At 42.3% G+C, this 21,064-nt stretch overlaps 1 protein-coding gene across 1 annotated transcript in view; it reads right to left on the reverse strand.

Annotated features, from left to right (window-relative positions):
- Positions 1–16,145: 16,145 nt before the first annotated feature.
- The window catches only part of LOC119172551 (putative defense protein 2), a 189,089-nt gene continuing 184,170 nt past the window's right edge, over positions 16,146–21,064 (reverse strand). The window contains exon 4 of the mRNA XM_075893903.1: positions 16,146–16,511. Within this exon, the coding sequence (XP_075750018.1) occupies positions 16,448–16,511 (64 nt within the window). The 3' untranslated portion in view covers positions 16,146–16,447. The remainder of the gene's footprint in view (positions 16,512–21,064) is intronic.

The following is a 21,064-nucleotide window of genomic DNA, read 5'->3' on the forward strand; positions in this document are numbered from 1 at the left end:
AAAGTGCGTGCATATATGTGCAGTAGGTGCATGTTTAGCGACATCGAGGAAAGCTCAATCGCAGTCTATACCCCGCTATTGACAAAGTGGCGGGTATACTGCTGGAGCCATGAAACAGTGTTCTACAAGTGCCACGGCTATTTCCTCAGCGAGATTCCTGACACGGAGTGAGTAGGGCTGCTAAGCGAAGGATAGTTGTGGGATAAAGTATATTTCGACAAATTATTAATTGTGGAGTGAGTGGGATGTTCATCGTTTCCGTTCACCCTGATATAATATGTAAAAGACGTGTAGCATCTCTGCAAAGGGAGCGACCATTAGTTTGACTCTATATACAGGCTTCCTACGGGGCTAGTGCGAAAAGCACCCGTAGAAGGGCGAATGCCTGCGTGGTGGACAGGGTCAAGCATCTTTAAAGCTCATGTGCAGTAAAACACTATGCGAGGGATAGCGAGGCGCAAGAAGTTCATTTCAACTATCAAGAGCGTGCAACTTAATACACCCCCTTGCGGCGCTCCTGTTTCCTGCACAAATGTTTGCGACAAAACAGGGCCTAATCGAACACGGAATGTGCGAGTGGTTAAGTAGCTTTAGATTACGTTCATCATTTTACCCCGTTCGTCACCATTGCATACGTCACCATTGCGCAGCACTGGATCACTAAGAAGACGTTGTGTGGCGGGTTCGCAAGTTCACGTGTTTGCAGGGTTAACCACAACGGTGATACGGTCTCCTTTGACGGCCTCAACTACGCATTCAACAACGTGGCCTGCGTCGCCACCGCGCCGTCGATGAGGAACCACGACGTTTTGCCACTGAATCCGCATGCTTGTAGAAGCTGGAGAAAGGCACACTGATTGAAATTTCGAAATACCCGAACTAATTAGAATTACATGGCGCAAGCTGAAGATGATCAGCGGAAAAACTCACACTTAGTTTCACTTTCTTGCCAGCGATGCGGAACGAGGTTGGCGGCATCGGCGTGCTCTTCGGACATGTCGTAGTTCACTTGACCATTACAGAGGGCCGCAAATAAAACACATTCATAATTTCACTCGAAAACATACCTTCCAGGTGTTAGTGGACCCCCGAGAGGGTGTTCGTTCGATAATGTTCTTGCCAAAAGCAGACAATTGACGCACAGGAGTAGTGGCTCCTTCAGCGCGGTTGAGAGCAGAGTCCACAACCTGACGCCACACATCAGAGGCTATTACTTCAACATATCTTAGCCAATACACAAAGTTCAGCGAACAGCGTGTTGAAAAGATTGAATCTGTGGATGCGTATCAAAGCCTCCCTTGCTGCAGTGGAATATGTTTTCACACATGTCACCTTTTAAGAAGCCCGACCTTACCGGTGCTTCAGTGCTACCTTTTAAACCAGGGCAGTGTTGCCAATCAATTTTGAGAAAATACCCAGCACCATGGTCAGAAATATATCACTTTAACCAGAACAACATTTAACACGAAAGTGTTTCATACCGGAATCCACTGTGGCTGTAATGACGTATTTGCATCCCCGATATGGCGTCGTAAAATTTACACCAACAGATGGCGAAGAAACACGGCAAATATTCTGCCAAAAGTAGTCAATCCTGTGACCTCCCACTCGTGAATGCATGTCGCGAAACGGGTCGGTCACCTAGAACTCGTTCACCAGCATGTGAACGGCCTGCTATTTATATACACTATATGCCCTTAGTAGTACCCGCAGCTCATTGGCCTATGTCATTACTAGCGCAATAGCGCAACGTCTTCGAAGTTCACGAACTAAAGATTCTCACCACAAGTTGGGATGTGCGCTTATCTCACGCCGGGAATGATTTGTAAGTACTGTGCTTTCACCGCAAATTAGCATGAGCACGAAAGTCACTTCGCTCACAACAGAAGCCGCTTTTTCAAAGGGAATGGGCCGCTAGCGCGTAAGGAACTAAATGAAAGGGTTGCTACTTGGGCTGTAGTTTGTGCGGAAAACGTTTCAGAGGAGATGTCAGATGTGACAGAGCTCACACTTACTAGCATTCATTCATAATATCACTCTTCATAGCATTGATTAATTCACCCTTGCAGTAAGTGTGTCCTCTGCCCCATCTTCTTTTCAGCACTGTTCTGCGCATAAAGAGAGTATATTTCCTTTAGATCACGAACAGAAGTTACAGATGTTGCAGATTTCAGAACGCACACCAACTGCGAATGCTAGTGTGCTCCTTTCGAGCGTTCCCCTTTGCACGTTGAGCTGTGACAGCGTCCCCTGTAGTTTCGAGTTGTGGCGGTTGTCACTTCTCACTCATCCTTTGTACTTTTGTGATCTTCTTTCTAATTGAGCAGAGCATTGCACCCTTGGCAATGCTTGCCGTACTTCGCGTGCCAAATTTCATACCATTTGTTGCTATAGCATTCATTCTTCCGAACTTATGGCGACACAATCCTCAATAAACGGTTACTACCTCTGTGAAGAGATGTTTCACTTTCGTGATAAACTGAATTGTGTGACTCAGGGATCAGTTATGTCTTTTTTATACTACACAAAATTTTCCGTATCCCTAAAATAAAGTGGTGTCAGAATAATAATAAAGTGCACACTTTATCATACGGCATGTAGACGTGTGGTGCCACTGAAGTTTGTAGTGACTTAAGCGGCTTGAAAATTAGTTTCGAAGGGTGGGTTAGGAGCATGAAAGCAGCATGCAGGAAGAGAGAGCATATTATTATTCATTTACTCAGAGATGAAGAAAACTAACTAGGAGACCCTTCAGAAAACATGTGGCTGGCAGAGTAAGTCACATGATAACAAGGAGAAGCGAGACATCATGAAGTTGCAAAAGAAGTAACTGACAGCACTGATTGCAAAACGTGGTTTTGAGTAATTACTGAAAGACCAAAGACGAAATGGGCGATGATGCGTTTTCGACAATTGTAGGGAAGGCGTTACGCTGTGTGAAGCGAGGCGCAGTTGCTTTAAAACCTGTAGTCACCAATCGAGGTTAGGCAAAGCAGAAGAAATTGGAGTATCATCCAAGAAAGGAGTTCTGATGATCGAGCGATGATAAGCCCTCTGGTGCATATTGTGTGTGTTGAAGTCGGTAACAATTAGAAAAGATGAACAGATAGATGTTTCGCACAAATGGTTAGTGGAAAAAATGAATGGACAGACAGGGAAATGCATGGACGGTTGTATAAAGAAACGGCCATACAGTGTGCACTATTCCTAAATAATATGCACGCCATAAACGCTATGTGTGCGCTCTATGTAACACGTGGGTTTTGGTCTGACGGGAAGCTACGATCACGACGGTGTTAACGCACATCATGAGGACCTAAACAGCCTTTTTCCTAAAAATGCACGTTTGTTTGTGAGGTAAGGAAATAACTGTACAGTGAATTTGGAAATATACACTCGGGTGTCTAAGAGCTACGGCATACATGAAGCACTGGTATTTGGAGGCATTGCCAAAGTTTTAACAGGTCGAGAATATAATTCAGTGAAAATGACTGGAGAATCGGTAGAAACATACCAGAGATACATAAAGAAACACAAGTATGAACATTTTTGTTAATCTTCTAAAAGGCCCAGAAGGCCTGGCTATGAGTTTAGAAGATTGTTTTCAAAAATTTATCCATATTGACATTGTACACTAAGCCGCGACTTCAAAAGAACAACAATGAAAGTAATAATATTTGAATGAATCATTTATTCAACGTGTCCGACAACAACCATGTCGACTATGTGTAGGCGTAGCAGAATTAACACAATAAAAAATACGGCAGATCCAACGTACCTGGGAGTTGACGTTAAGAGAAGCATGCGGAGCGAAGGAGACCGTCTTGCAAATTTTTATTAAGTGACGCATCATGAAACGACGCCACATATATGTGCAAATGTTGCACGCTGTTGAAGAGTTGCCGATATTTACATAACAAGTTGCTTGCACTAGCGTAACTAAGCCAACTGGAGCAGCACCAGAAGCTGGCATGAACGCTGATGCTCGAGAAGATCTGGCCTTGGACACTGCTACACATATCAACTTCAGGTCATGGCAACTAACCACAATTGACGTTAACCCGACTTGACGGTTGTATAAAACGTGTACATATGTAGCGTTTATAAAATTGGGTAGGCAGAACTTCAACCACTATTGACCTTTCACGAAGATTGGCGTCTATTTGAAAAGTAGTCCCGAGATCTCGTGTAGCTCAATGGTAAAATGTTTCGTTGCCACGCAACATGCTTGGGTTCTATTCCAGCTGGAAACCTTACATTTATTGCTTGCATTTCTCGGGTAGACGCTACCGATGTAGAGTATTTCTTAACGCCCACACGTTAAAGTTTGCCATATGTTTTTTCGTCATTTCCGATACTAATTGTCTATCCCCTGTGGCACATACCCGCCTTTCAGTGGCATATAGTGACCATGGCCCATCAGTACGTGCCATTGTCTGACGGGAAGTGTTTGACAACGTACTCGACGGGATTTTGATATTCATCATGTTTTGACCAGCGCGTCATATTGGTCAAACCATCTTACCCTCCCATACTAATTTTGGTTCACGCCAAGTTAATGGGGTGACCAAGAGAGCACCCAAACGTAAGCGGATAGATAGATAGATAGATAGATAGATAGATAGATAGATAGATAGATAGATAGATAGATAGATAGATAGATAGATAGATAGATACGCTCAAAGTCGCCGAAGTTCGCTATGATTGATTGAGTTGATTGATTTGTGGGGTTTAACGTTCCAAAATCACCACATGATTATGAGAGACGCCATGGTGAACGGCTCCGGAAATTTCGACCACCTGGGAAGTTCGATAAGGAATGCATTGCATTTAATTTAAATGCGAAGTTCCCTAAGAAGTGCTTCACATTTGAAATAAAGAATGTAGTACAGGCAGGTTTCAGAAAAAGCTAAAGAAAGGGACAACGCACAGACAAAAAGAAATCAACGCAACATAAAAAGACTAAAAAGAGAAGACGAGAATAATAAACTATGAGCGAAAATATATGTACGACATTCACGACACCGCGGAAGGCATTAAAAAAAGCGCAGAAGAGAAGAAGCTCTACATTTCGCAAAACCAGGTTGTGACTGTCCAAAGCTACAATAAAAGCAATGACTGTGAAATAGGTAAAATATTAAGATAATAAAATTGCAGTATATTCATGGACTGAATGATAATGAGTAGAGCGAAGTGTCCGTCTGTCCGTTCGTGTATTGGTCCGTCCGACAAACCGTGGGTCGATCTTTCCGTCCGTGCGTCTTTTCGTCTGTCTGTCTGTATGTCCGTCCGTCTAGTGAATAATTCAAGTACCACCATCTCGCATCTTTTTATCGTATATTGATTATATACAAGTACCGTCATCTAGCCAATATTTTCAAAAACTAAACGAGAGGTGGCTACTTACTACATACACAAAGAACGCATGACCCATGGCTTAAGAAGCTTCACCCCTACAAGTTTATACCCTGTGGTATAAACTGGCATTATCGTTAGTACCACCGGTGGCACATACTCGAGATAGCGGGTGTGTGCCACCGGTGGATACAAATGATAACGGGAGACGAACGGGTGACGCCATAAGACGCTTCGCCCCTAGAAGTCAGCATCATGGAGATTTTGTATATTGTGAACTGTATACAGTATAGGAAGTCACTGCCAGGTAAATGAAATGGTCTATTTCTCCTGGCTAACTTATGCGGAATTGCAAAACTAATTCTACTTGGAAGTGAAGGCCAGGATATCATACCGTGAACAACGCTTCAAACGAATCGTCAGCGCTCAACGCACCACTCTTCTTTGCGACGTTAAACCCGAGAAGCCACCCGTGCACAACGCTGCCGCCTAGAATGGAATGAGGGTTTCCTCAGACAGATGATCCAAGCTTTTATTCTCATTACTAGAAGGCAGTTAGAACATCAAGTAATCTGTCGCTGGCAGAAGAAGGTCAGCTCATGCGTCATGAATATCGCTGATCAACAGAGCCCATCCTGTTCTGAATACGTACGTTGTTTTCTTGGTTGCGGCTTTTCGTCAGTATTCCGTACTCCAACTAGGTACGATTCCAGTACATTGATCGATCACATTTTGGTCAGTCTGTCTAGCGATGACATTAGAGCAGGAGTATTGGATTTTGCTATCACAGATTATTATCCGTTATTTTTGTGTTTCGGTTCTAAAGAGATTTGCCGTAGTAAAAATAACGTGCGCACTACTTTTGATTCAAAAACCTTTGTAGACACCATTCTAAAGACTAACTGGAACGAAATATATGACAAAAGTAACGCCGAAACTGCATTCAAGTTTTTTTCAGCTAAGGTGAGAGAACGTATTAGGCAGTCCTGCTCTGAAACCATAATTAGACAATGGTTCCATGCACCTAGCAATCCTTGGATAACTGAGGCACTAATGCATTCGATAAGGAAAAAGGACAATCTTCGCAAAAAGGTCAGGGCAGAACCATTGAATCATTCACTCATATGTCGGCTAAAAACTTATTTCAGTATTCTGGGAGCTGCCCTAAAGCACGCTAAACGGGAATACTATCAAAGTAAGATTAGAAATAATAGTGGCAACACAAGGTAGAAGTGGCAAGTAATTAAAGAATTTTTGAACAGCAATGAGCCTAAATTGCACCCAACTGGTATATCTGTTAACGAAAACAGATACGGTAATTCCTATTCTATTGCGGAGATTTTCAGGAATCATTTCAGCACCCCTGTGAGTACTAATACAAACACTCCGCCGGAACTCTCACTCTCAAGTCTTTCACGTACTCCTCAATCGTACTTTTTGTATCCCACGGTAGCAGATGAAGTTAACAATATCATCACATTAGAGTATACTGGGCCAGGGCTTGATCAAATCTGCTCTTTTAAATTTAAACTTGGATCAAAAGAGTTTTCCCCAAACTTAGCCTATTTAATCATCAAGCTCTTTGCGAATACTGTGTTTCCTAAAGGCCTTAAAGCAGGGAATAATATCCCCATTTTTAAGAAAGGTGATTGGGAATGCTGTAACAACTATCGCCCAATTCGCATTTTACCTTTCTTTGTTAAAGTCATTGAAGAACTAATTTGGTACCGTTTAATAAAATACCCATCTAAATTCAACACATTATGTGATCGTCAATTTGGCTATCGACAAGGTATTTCGGCTGAAGTTGCACTAATAACTTTCACTGACAGGATTATGTTGACAATTAATGAAGGCCTTTTTTTGAGCGGTGTTTATTGATTTTACTAAAGCTTTCGATACAATTAACCACGCCATCCTATTTCATAAGCTTGACTTTTACGGCATCTCTAGACTGCCACTTCTGCTCATTAAAAACTATCTTGGAGATCAGACGCAGGTTGTTGAGATAAACCAGAGTTTTTCATCTCCAAATACCACTAACATTAGCGTTCCTTAAGGATCAATCCTGGGACTCTTCCTGTTTTTGTTATTTATAAATGACTTACCACTTCGTCTGAATCACACTAACGCTCTTATCTACGCTGATGACACTACTATTTTTACCGCGCACTCATGCTACAACAATCACTAAACGTCGACTTAAATCACGTTCATTCATGATGTGTATCAAATCTGTCACTCATCAATCTATCAAAGACTACTTTCATGGTATTCCACTTCCCGCAGTTGTTTCCAAACATCGCTTCATTAGCAGTGACACTTGATGGACACTTAATTTAAGCATGTTCATCTACAAAATTTCTTGGTGTGGTATTAGGTAAACATTTGAAATTCAGCGAGCATGCGGAGTCCTTCATTCAGAAGGTGTCTTTCAGTATTCACGTGATCATCAAAACACGACCTTACTTCTCCACTGAAATCCTTTTATTTTTATATTACGCGTTAATTCATACTCACCTGTCATACTGCGTATCATCATGGGGAAATACATATTGGTGACATGTCAATCATCTAGAACGATTACAGATGCAAGCTTGGATGCTCATTACTTTCAAACCATTTTCATCACCATCAGCCCCCCTTTTTAGAAACACGAACATTTCACCTCTGCATAAACTCTCCAGCTACAAAATACTAATGATAATGTTTTATATCCTTAATAATGAATTATACATTTCCAGTTGCTCGGGAGTTACTCTTGTAAATACTAACAACAGGAGGTTTTCAGCTAACCGTATTCTCTTTCCACCTAAAGTACGTACCAACTATGGTCAAATGACGGCCAGATTTTCATGCATACCACTGTGGAACATGCTGCCTGTTGATCTCAAATCATGCTCAATGTACTCCTTTAATGAGCACTTGAAGGTCTTATTCGTAAATGACTTATGTCTTGAATGTTTTCTTTTGGGTTTCTTTGTTTCAAGCAAATTGTCACTATTGCTCATATGGCCCTACGTTTTTGCACCATTTTCTTTTAAATATTGCTGTGATTTTGTCGCTGTTTGCGGACTAAAAAGCTTATCCTCTTTTAACTTTTTGTTAGGAGGTCCCCCTGACAGTTTTTACTTTAAGACCTCCGATTGTTCATTCGCCATGCAAAAAATGTAATAATAAAAATGTATCTATTTTTGAATAAACAACAACAAATAACAACAACATACAGAATATTGACGTGTTGTTATGATAAAAAAGAGCTTAAAACCATTTTATTATGTGGCGCAGTTGGCATCATCTCCCCTATACTAAAGGCTTACGGTTGTATGGTACCTCAGTACTGATACAGTACTTACTAACAATATGACAACTTCCATGTTTCCCAGTATGTGAAGAACCACGCGTGTTCTTTTGCAGTATTTAGGTCGAGCTCTAATAATAGTATTTTTAGTTATCACGTGATCTTTCTGCTGTGTGCCATATCGAAGATCTGTGAAGCTGACTTTTCCCATGATACTGAATTTTAGCTTAAAACGTTTGTTGATTTCTAATAAACACGGGCTTCTCGCTGCCCACTCAACTACCACGAATCTTTCTAGCTTTATGGCGTGAATCTTCCAACCATTTTCTCAGAGAGGGTAGGTTGACGTAGTATACTGTGACGTACGAGCAAGGCTTTTGACGTAGACAGCCCCCCTCACTGTTTCTGTTTTAACTTGCACACTTTTCGTCTTTTGTGGATACCCTGCATAACTATCTCCTCAATAGATCATGTTTTGCGACCATAAATGGCCAGACGTGTTCTTTTTGCGAAGGGACTAGTGAGGCCCCTGAATGGTCGGTATTAGGCTCAGTATTGCTTTTATTTATGGTAACAATATCTCGTTTGCCATTGATTATTCTGATTTTCTTTTGTATGCCGATCACATAAAGATTTTGAAGCAAGTTCATTCAGTTATTGACCATCTTTTGCTGTAGTCAGATTTGTGTTCTTTCAACGAATGCTGCTAGAGCAATAAGCTTTCACTGAATACCTAAAAGGCCATGTTAACCAGCACATCTTGCAAAACATCGGTTTTGTCATTTTCATTATCTCTGAATACCATGATACACTGTCAGGTTAATGAGATCAGTGATCTCGGTTTTCTTTATTGTTTGCATGATAATGCTCTCTCGTGAGACTAAACGAGCTGTGACGTGATCTTCGTTCTGTCGAAGAGGTTTACCTAATATCTTGAAAATTCTATTCTCCTACAGTCTTCCACAATTAGTAGACCGCAGTATGTCTTGCTCAACATGAGTATGCATCTGGGATCTGAAATCACAATGCTAAATTCAGCAGTAACACAAATGAGTGAGCCCACAACAATAATAAGCAATTGTGGCCATCGTTTTACTAGAAATTACTCTGGATCTCATTTTGAAAGCTAGATCATCACCATTGATATCACTGTACTGCCAATAAAATCACCCTGACCTGTTATTTATTTACGATATTGTTCGCGGTATGATATCCTGGGCTTCACTTCTAAGTTGTAATATTTTGAAATTCCGCATAACTTAGCCAGTGGAAATTGATCATTTTGTTTACCTGCCAGCTACTTCCAATACTATATACCGTTCACAGAATACAAAATCTCTGTAATTTTGACTTTTAGGGGCGAAGCTTCTTATGGCGTCACCCGTTCGTCTCCCGTTGTTGTTCTTGTTGTTGTTTCCCTGTGCAAATGGCTCGTACCCAAAGAAGGGGATGGGCCGATTATAAGGTGAATTTGCCCTAAACGTTCAGCAATGCGTCATTCCTACAAATTTTTTGTAACCTAATTTTGATTTGAAATGCCAATATCAAGTTTGCAGAAAAAAAAGGAAAATAGTGAGACAGTAATTTAGCAAGAAAATCGTTTAGTCGCAGTGATGTATTCTTGAACGGCGAATAAAACATCCCTGTGGCTGAAACCCAGTGTAGAGGCTCCAAATGAAAGAAGATCAGGTTGTGATAGTTGCAAGCCCAGTCTTTGAAGAGGTGGTGCTAGTATGCTTTGCCTGAATAAATCGAAACGGCGACAATGTAATAAAAAATGACTGATCGTTTCCTCTTGATTACAGTAAATGCACATAGGGGAATTCAATATGCCTGATCTATGCGTTATCGTTTGTATCCACCGGCGGCACACACCCGCTATCTCGGGTATGTGCCACCGGTGGTTACTAAAGATAATGCCAGTTTATACCACACGGTATAAACTTGTAGGGGTGAAGCTTCTTAAGCCATGGGTCATGCGTTATTTGTGTATGTAGTAAGTAGCCACCTCTCGTTTAGTTTTTGAAAATATTGGCTAGACGACGGTACTTGTATATAATCAATATACGATAAAATGATGCGACATGGTGGTACTTGAATTATTCACTAGACGGACGGACATACAGACAGACAGACGGGAAGACGCACGGACGGAAAGATCGACCCGTGGTTTGTCGGACGGACAAATGGACGAATGGACAGACGCATGCTTCGCTCTACTCATCATTATTCAGTCCATGAATATGCTGCAATTTTATTATTTTAATATTTTATATATTCCACAGTCATTGCTTTTATTGAAGCTTTGGCAGTCACAACATGGTTTTGCGCAATGGAGAGCTTCTTCGCTTTTGGGCTTTTTTAGAAGTCTTCCGCGGTGTCGTTATTGTCACACGTATATTATCACTCATATTCCATGTTTCACGTCTTGTATTTTTAGTAATTTATGTTGCGTTGATTTCTTTTTGTCTGTGCGTTGTCTCTGTCTTTAGGTTTTTCTCAAGCCTGTCTGTACTACATTCGTTATTTTATATGCGAAGCATTTCTTAGCAAACATCGGCGACTTTAGGCGTATCTATCTATCTATCTATCTATCTATCTATCTATCTATCTATCTATCTATCTATCTATCTATCTATCTATCTGTCTGTCTGTCTAGCTGCTTACGTTTGGGTGCTCTCGTGGTGACCCCCTTAACTTGGCGTGAACCAAAATTTGCATGAGAGGGTAAGATAGTTTGGCCAATATGAAGCGCTGGACAAGACATGAATGTCACAATCTCGTCACGTACGTCGTCAAACACTTCCCGTCAGACAGTGGCATATACTCACGGGCGGGTATATGCCGCTGGTAGGCGGGTATGTGTCACAGGTGATTGACACTTAGTGTCGAAAATTACGAGAACACACATGGGAAATTTCAATGTGCAAGCGTGAAGAAATACCCGACATCGGTAGCGACGACCCTAGAAATGCAAAGAATAAATGTTGTTGTCCCAGTTGGAATCGAACCCAAGCATGTTGCGTGGCAACGAAACATTTTACCAACGAGCTACACGAGATCTCGGAACTACATTTCAAATAGATGCCAATGCTCGTGAAAGGTCAATAATGGTTGCAGTTCTGCCTACCCAATATTATAAACGCTGCATATGTGCACCTTTGATACAGCTGTCAAGCCGGGTTAACGTCAATTGTGGTTAGTTGCCATGACCTGAAGTTGGTATGTGTAGCAGTGTCCAAGGCCAGATCTTCGCGAGCATCAGCGCTTCATATCAGCTTCTGGTGCTGCTCCAGTTGGCATCGTCACACAAGTGCAAGCAACTTGTTATACAAAAATCGGCGACTCTTCAACAGCGTTCAAAATTTTTACATATATTTAGCATCGTTTCATGATGTGTCACACAAATAAAAAATTGCAACACGCTCTCCTTCCCTCTGCACGCTTTGCATAACGTCGATTCCCAGATATGTGGGATGTGCCGAATTTTATATTTTGTTATTTCTGCTACGCCTACACACAGACCATATGGTTGTTCTTGGCCACGTTAAGTGAATGATTCATTCAGAAAATATTACTTTTATATTCGTTGTTTTGAAGTCACGGTTAGTGTACAGTGTCAATATAGACATCTTTCTGAAAAAAATCTTCTAAACTCATAACATGACCTTCTGCGCCTTATAGAACAGCAAGAATTTCCATACCTCTGTTTTTTATATTTACGTCTGGTATGTTTCTACCGATTATCCAGTCGTTTTCACTGATTTATATTCTCGACCCGTTAAACATTCGGTGATGTCTCCAAATACCAGTGCTTCATGTATGCTCTAGCTCTTATGCACCCGAGTGTATATTTCCAAATTCACTGTTCACTTGTTTCCTTGCCCCGCCGCGGTGGTTTAGTGGCTAAGGTACTGGGCTGCTGAACCGCAGGTCACGGGTTCAAATCCCGGCTCCGGCGGCTACATTTCCTATGGAGGCGGAAATATCGTAGGCCCGTGTGCTCAGATTTGGGTGCACGTTAAAGAACCCCAGGTGGTCGAAATTTCCGGAGCCCTTCACTACGGCGTCTCTCGTAATCATATGATGGTTTAGGACGTTCAACCACACAAATTAATCAATCAATCAATCAATCACTTGTTTTATTATCTTACCAACGAACGTGTATTTTTAGAAACAAAGTTGTTGAGGTCCTCATGATGTCCGATGGTTCCGCCGTCAACGTAGCTTCCCGTCGGACCGAAACTCACGTGTTACATATAACGCACACATAGCGTTCGTAGTGCGCAAATTTTTCAAGAATAGTGCACACTCTGTCTGCCCGTTCCTTTATACAACCGTCCATGCATTTCCCTGTCCGTCTGCTCAGCCATTCATTCGTGCGAAACATTCTTCTGTTCCTCCTTTTTAACTGTTCACAACGTCAACGCACACAATATGAACCATAGGGCTTAGCACCGCTTGATCGTCAGCACTCATTTCTTGCATAATATTCCGATTCGTTCGTCTTTAATTAACCCCGTTTTGTAACTACAGGTGATCATTGAACTACGTACACCCTCCGAATAAAGCCGTAATCTCAGTATCCTGGCCGCTCAGAGCCGCTCACGAAACCCGTGCACTTACCCGAGGTGATTCGGATGGCACGCGTCTTCGGCTCCTAGTCAGACCTACGCGGTAGGTTTTGGGACGTGACGTCACTTGGTGCAAGTAGCCTATCCTTGTAGCCTGAATGCGATGAATGGCTGAAGTAATGGCGAGACGCTGAAACACGGTTACAAGCTTACCGAACAGTTGCAGGTAGGGCGGGTATAGCAAAAATACTGTCAGTGATGTGCTTGCTGCAGACCATCGATGAAGGCGTAGGGCACTTTGCCTTGCTGAGTTATACTATCCACTTCTTCCCTACCTTCGAGTAGTTAGAATAAATGGGAAAGCCAACGTGCTTTTCACGGGTGGGTGATCTTATAGAGGCACAGAGCAGTACTTTACCATTGCATGCCACTCGCCGCGGAGACAAGCGACCGACGTTGTAAGAAACAAAGCATAGTGAGTTTAAAAAAAGCGTTAAAGCAGACAGCCATGGTTGTTAGAACAGCGTCGGTAGCTACCACACACAATATAAGCAAGTGAACTGCTACGTTCTCGAGTTCTACCACGACGGTAGTTTCTACACGGCGCTGGCCACACCTAGAACGCGCGAATGGTTGAAGTGACGTCATACAAGCGCGGTTCGCAGCGCCGTCATCGGTGACACACCAGATCAATTGCTGCAGAGTGGACGGAACCAGCAAATGTGAAATAAAAAAAAGAGCTGGGTTTGTTGGAAACCTACCGATTTACCGCAACGTAAAATGATCAGTCAGCAACGCACACAGTTCTAGACCTGATGGGATAAGAAGGAAGTAACGGGAAATAAACTAGCGGGGGTCGTGTCTCCCTAATACCTGTTCTCCAGGTAAAAAAGTGCGCTACTTAACGTTACGGAAATTTACTGGTAAATATACTTTGCATTCTGCTCCTCTTTAGCGACTTACTTGAGCGGAGGCTCAGCGGCAGTGACGCCGTAAACCTGTTATCTTCTACGATCGCATTAATGTATCTAAGCATCGCAATTTTTTGTTGTGAACTTGTAATTTTCACAGAGAGCGCTTTGGGTAGCTGAAGTTTTTAGGAGCACACATGCATTTAACCTCTGGCGGAAGCAAAAAACTGTGCGCTTTTCAGCTATTCTGTACTCTAAATTTGAAAATTTTATTTCTTATATCAAAAACAAACTTCTTTTTTGAAAGCGACCACACCTTCTTTGACGTTAGACGTTATAATGGCTTAATGAGACTAGAAATTCTACGCTTCATATCACTGCGCTATGCCAGCTTTAACACAGGCTATGTTGCATAAGGCTTCGCAAATATGTAACTCAACCAATGTCTCGCAACACTTATGCAAATGACTCAAACACCCCTTCCTTTTTTCTATTTTTACTGTTGCATCTGCCTTGATTTTTCAATCATAGTGGACCAAACTTCACTGAAAACTAGTCATCGAAATAAGTAGTACGTGTTCCACCGTCAACGTTTGCAAAAATTCTTGTCCATTGTGCTTTTTATTTAAAATTACAAGAAGTGCGGAATACTCAGTGATATCACAAATGTCCGGTTATAGTCCCGGTTATTTGTGCCATGAGTGCACCGCAATGCCGAACTGGGCACTCTAGTGCAGGAAATAATCACTTTTTAACACAATAGTGTTTTATACAGGAGTCCACCAAAACTTCACTCACATCATTTATGCCATGGGTGTGACGTCACAAGAATACGCATAGACCAATAATCAAGAATGACTAGAGAAAAGTTTTCGCTTATTTGAGTGTCTACACCGTCGAACGCCACACCTTACGGTTCGTCACGAAGCAAGTAGGATACTTTACTCACTGCACTACTGACTAATGCTTGACCGTTTCAAAACACGCCTCACATACTTTTCACACTTTCTACCTTTCAACGAGGCCTTGGTTAACGTGGGCGGGTGCCGGCGTTTCGTAAAGGTGAATTTGTGAACCATGATACTAAAGAGCACAGAAAAGACGCGATTCGCTTGAACACACGCACACACTGACAGTTGTGAGCTTTTGCATGTGTTTTCTTGTGTTCTTTTAGTCCATCCTTACTATCATAGGTAATGTGCCCTCGTAGTAATTGGGGTGAGGCAGGGCATGCAGCGATAACCAAGATAGCCAAGATAATCACCTCTGTTTAGGAGTAACATATTGAATTCCAAGACAAGCGCGTGAGGAGGAGACGGAATGTTAGGTCTGCCGATGAGGTTAAGAAGTTTTGGGTATAACCTTGCCGCGGCAAGGTAAGGACTGAATTCATTAGAGGAGCATGAGGGACGCTTTTATTCAACAGTGGGCATAGCCGGGCTGATGATTGTAGCGATACACACATTAAGTACTAGTTAATATATGTTGATACAATTTTTTTCTATAATATTCAACACCTGCTGTTTTTTAAATCCGGTTTGTGTGACCTATTTTAGCCACCATAAATGTGTAATGCTGATTGCGGACGTTAGTCGTCGAGATTGATGTGTGCCACTAGGATCAACTAAGGTGCGTCGACATAAGATGGTTCTGCGAACTCCCCAAACAGCAGAACACATCCTGCAAGCTCTTATTTGTCATTCTGCCATTGACATTCAACTACTATTCTGAACTCTCGTTTCACTTTCAAACTACACCAATTCCCATGACGGAATTATCATTCTTTTTTTCTTTTTGGTTTTATGAAGCGATAGATCAGCATATGCATCACCTTTTCAAATTAAACTTTTCACCGACTCCACAGTTCAGCTTGATACTCGCAGACTTTACAGAAACTTTTGGCATGGAACGGAATGAAAAACTAATATTTATATTTAAACAGAAAATTTTCTTAAATAATTGAGATCAGATGTAATTGCCATCGAAAAAAGACTAGTGTGAGCATAGGTTTTTGAAAAATATTTAATGTAATGATCGAGTTGCAATCATTCCTATAGGAAAAACTTCAGGAGCAAGAGATAGCGCTTGCCATACTAGCATTTTTAGATCAGTTTCACTAATAGAAAAACAGGCGCTTTATCACAAAACTTCGCCTACGAACGTCATCTTGCGAGAACCTTGGTATTTATTTAGGCTTCATAAGAGAATTTTAAACAAATGAGCATTTTGATAGCTAAGAATGTTTCCATAGAGTGCCTTGGATGGCGGTCTTTTCACTGATAATAATAATCTTTGGGCCATCGGCGTTACACCACCTCCACGCTGGTGATGCTTGTGTAGAAAGTCATGTAGTCCTTTACAACGGTTGCTCTGCGAGTAAAAGAAAAATAAAAAAAATAATCGGGCTGTAACACTTTAAGAGCATCTCGGCACGAACATTGTCTCTTTCACAAGAGAAGAAACAAACATAAGTTTAGTTTATAGCTGCCTTTCTTTACGAATAAAGCCAGAGACGGACGCTTACAGAGAAAATGCTTTGACGATCACTCAATAAGGGTAATTGAGACAGCTGTGTTGTTAAGTCTGAAGAATCTGAATAATTCAGCAAATTGGATTCCTCGGAAGAATCCTTGATATCGGACGCTCAGAAGTATTTATGCTAACCAAAAGCTTTCCCACGTCTTGCGTTGTATCAGGAAGACAGCCACTTAGCTGAATAGTTTCAAACTTGGCTGTATAAGTACGTCCAAACACAGTACACTCATTGGGCCATGCAGTCCTAATGAGTCTGATCGCCTTTGTTTCAATCATTTACATATGACAATTCATAGGCCAAGGCAACGCAGCATTGATATGTGTTGTTTTAGCTCGTTCTCACAACTAAATTATTGGGCCAATGCAGCAGAATCATTTTATTACCGATGCTTGAACAGTATTTGGACGCTGAAGAATTCTATCTTCAATGCTTTCAACAGTCTCGGTGTTATCAATAATATTGTGCAACAGAGTATCAGCATTCAATGAGCTATTGCTGTGCTTTGCGAGCCGATCTTCGCCCATCTATAGTGTAAACTTTGCATCACCTCTCATACATTTGAAAACTAATTGATCTGTCATTTACTGCAGTATATATACTGCGATAAAAACTTGCAGATAATCTTTGTGTTAACGCCAACAAAGTACAAGGACCAAAAAGACCAGTGGACAAGACCCCCTTCTTTACGGTCCTTGTTTTTTGCGCTTCAAGTTTGTTGCTTATGTCTTGCCAACAAAGTGTTCCTAAAAAAGTCAGCTTGTTTTGTTCCCACCCTTTTGGGGAATGCAAGTATGGCTTTATGTGTTTTTGGGGATGGTCTAACTGGCATAATAACTTGCCCTTTAGTGTTACATTGTTCACCTTGCACTGAAAGGCACAAGAGTGCCTCGGTTCTGAGAAATTGATATTTCAAATACTCTTAAACTTTGCAAGCTAGTTGCAGGATTTCGAGAGCTGTATAAATAGTTGTCAAACTCTAACAGCATCCGTTTCTATTGTAACACAAAGTTGCGTTGCAATTTATAAAAATAGAAGACATTCCAAACATCGGAAAAATAATCCCGCTCTTGGAGCAGACCCGGGGGGAAAACCTGTTATTGTAGATTTACTCCTGGCTCTCAGCTATTTGTTGAAGAAAGCGTAGGTCAGTTTTCTCTATACGCAAATTTTTATGCGTCTTTCTGCTCAAAAAGTATGAAGTGATTACCTACCAAAGGGCATAATAAAGCACCACCTTCAATATTAAGAGAGGTTATTAGCGCTGTCAATAAGGTGGACGAGCAAATCTGTCAATACACGATAGAGAAAAGAAGAGGTACAACCCTGGCCATATCGGGCTTGGTCGTTAGAATCGTCGTTCTTACCTCACGACCACAAAAGACAATTTGTCTTTTTTTTCATCCTTTCAGAATCGATTTACGTTGATTTGAAGATTTTCGCATGTTTTTTTTTATTCTTGATAACATTATTATACTTTTTTGCTGGATCGTGGCAGTTTGCCCTAATGACGTGCTCTTCTACTAACGACCAGGTAGATTTTACTTGTATTTCTAAATCTGTCACTTTATTTCTCATGTAAGGAACAGCTACGATGGTAAAAAAAAACTATTACTGGAAGGAAAGAAGTATGTTTATTTACAGAAAGGCAGAGAGGTCGGCCTGAGCGATAGCATGCTCTAGCCTGCTACTCTACACTGGGGGAAGGGAAAGGGGAAAAGAAAGATTAATGGATGACGATGGTGAGATAGAGAGATGAGTATGTAGTGTTCTTTCTAGCTGAGACACATTTTATAGCCGCGCACATAGTCCAGTTGTTTCTAAAGAGGTAATAACTGCTCTTGTGACCGCAGTTGCACTGTTGGTGTCTGGCCAAGGGCCCAACATGGTCTCATCAATTAGTGACCTACTGCAATATTGTTCAGTAGAAGAAATCAGTGTTTGTCGTTCACGTGCGTTTGCTGGACAGACACAAAATATGTGCTCAAGTGTTTCTGGCACATCACAGTGTTCACAATTAGGACCGGTGTCACTGCGACCGATGATATGTGCGTAACGTCTGGTGTACGCTACACCAAGACGAATGCGGTGGATCATACTTGTGAGTTGCCATTTAAATTTAGGAGGCATGCGGAACCTCATTTCAGGGTCCCATTTGTGAAGTCGCTGGTGTCGCCGTTCCGGTTTGGTCCACTGCTGAAGTGTGTAGCTGCGCATAACGCAGCGAAGCAGGGCGTTCGTGTCAGCTCGTGAAAACGCAATGCGTACTTCAGGGGCACTGCTTAAGGCATTTTTAGCTTGAGCGTCCGCCTCTTCGTTTCCCATCACGCCGCAATGAGCGGGAATCCACTGGAAAGTTATAAGATGGCCATTTGTTGAAGCAACCTGAATAAGTTCTGTGATTTCTATTGCCAAGCTGTAATATGGACCTTGCTTCATGATGCAATTAATGGTTTGCAAAGCGGGTTTGGCATCACAGAAAATCGTCCAGGCTCGAGGTCGCTCGCCGGAAATAAACCTTATTGCCTCTCGGATAGCGACAAGCTCTGCGGCAGTTGATGTGGTTTTATGGTCCACTTTGAATCGTCGAGCGATATCCATGTCTGGGATGACAAAGGCTGCGGCGGAAGTGTTTAGCGTGGTGTATCCGTCGGTGTACACGTGCAGAGAATCACTGTACGTTGTATAAATGTGATATAGGGTCAGTTGTCTGAGGCCAACAGAAGAAATGAGCGACTTCTTCGTAATTCCAGGTATTGTAATGAGATAGGTGGTTTAGGCAGAACCCATGTAGGCACTGCAGGAGCATTTGGCGGAGAAAATCTTGATGGTATAATATTTTCATGCCGCAATATTACTTTTGAGAAACTGCAATCTGGGTGAGTGGTGGGTAGTACTGACAGTGGGTGCTGTCTGTGTCTGGTCAGTAATCGGAGGTGAACTCTAAGTGGCTCGCAGAGCATGTATACACTGATGGGACAAGCCTGAGCCTCTGCGATTGTCCCATTTGTTGAAGTGCAGCGTGGTAGACCCAAGCATCTTCATAAGCATTGAGCTTGAACACTCTCTAACGTCTTCACACAACTAGGTCTCATATTGGAAAGCACCGGCATGCTGTATCGAATGTATCCCACAAATAGAGCACTGTGTAATTGAAGTAGCGATGATTCTGATGGGCCCCATCTTGCTCCTGCTACGGGGCGAAGAATGAGAGCAAAGCTCTTCAATTTAGATTTAAGTACGGCGACATGCCTCGTTAATAATAGATCTCTGTGTACGACAACCCCAAGGAACTTGTGGTGCGTTACAGCAGGTATTGCTGTCCCATTAATGAATATCGGGTATTTCGACATATGCTTGCGCGTGAACGCAAGCACTGCGCATTTGTCGATTGAAAGAGTGAGCCCTGACGTCGTAGATATTTGTATGTGATCTTCACTGCACGGTGTAGTCGAGCTCGCAATTGCGGACGAGTAGTTCCGGATGCCCATATGCATATGTCATCAGCGTATGCAGTGATCTTCACCGTGCTGGGAAGTTCTGCTGCTAGGCCGATCATTGTGACATTGAATAGGATTGGGCTGAGAACTCCTCCTTGGGGAACACCACGATGAACCTTATATCAATCGGTGTCTCCATTACTTGTCGTCATGTAAATGGTGCGGTCCCTAAGGTAGCTAAAAATCCAAGTGTACAGTCGTCCACCGATGTCGAAATCTTCCAGTGCGTCAAGGATCGCATAATGCAGCACATTATCGTAGGCACCCTTAATGTCTAAGAAGACCGCCGCCACTAGTCTGCGTCGGCTTCTTTTCTCTTCAACGCTGGTGATCAAGTCGACCACACCATCAATGGCAGATCGGCCTCTTCTGAAGCCGTTCATAAATGCAGGAAAGGAGTTGTTGCTCTCTAGAAGCCACTCTAATCGTGCCAGTACCATTCTTTCCATCACTTTTCCGATGCAGCTGGCTAACGCGATTGGTATGTAGGAGGAAAGTGCATAAGGACACTTCCCCGGCTTGAGTAATGCAATAATGCGACTGCATTTCCAGTTAGCTGGGACTTCTCCTGACTCCCATGAGGTGTTATAATGAGATAACAGGATACGTCGTGCTTCTGTATCAAGATGGTTGAGTGCAGCGTACGTGATTCCGTCAGGTCCTGGTGCTGATGATCGGCGGGAGGCAGAAATCGCAGCGTCAAGCTCATGTATTGTAAAACGTACATCAAGGCGCTCGTCAGACGACGGAGGCGCAATGGTAGTAAGAAGCTCATTAGTCGCAAGATCATCAGTGGTGTCCACGATGAGGCTACAATAGTCACTGGCTATCTCAACTTCTGTCCGTCCTTGATGTAGAGCAACAGCTTGAAATGGTTGACGTTGTTGGGG

This window comes from Rhipicephalus microplus, chromosome 4 (assembly GCF_043290135.1).
Source record: "Rhipicephalus microplus isolate Deutch F79 chromosome 4, USDA_Rmic, whole genome shotgun sequence".
NCBI classification, from domain to species: domain Eukaryota; kingdom Metazoa; phylum Arthropoda; class Arachnida; order Ixodida; family Ixodidae; genus Rhipicephalus; species Rhipicephalus microplus.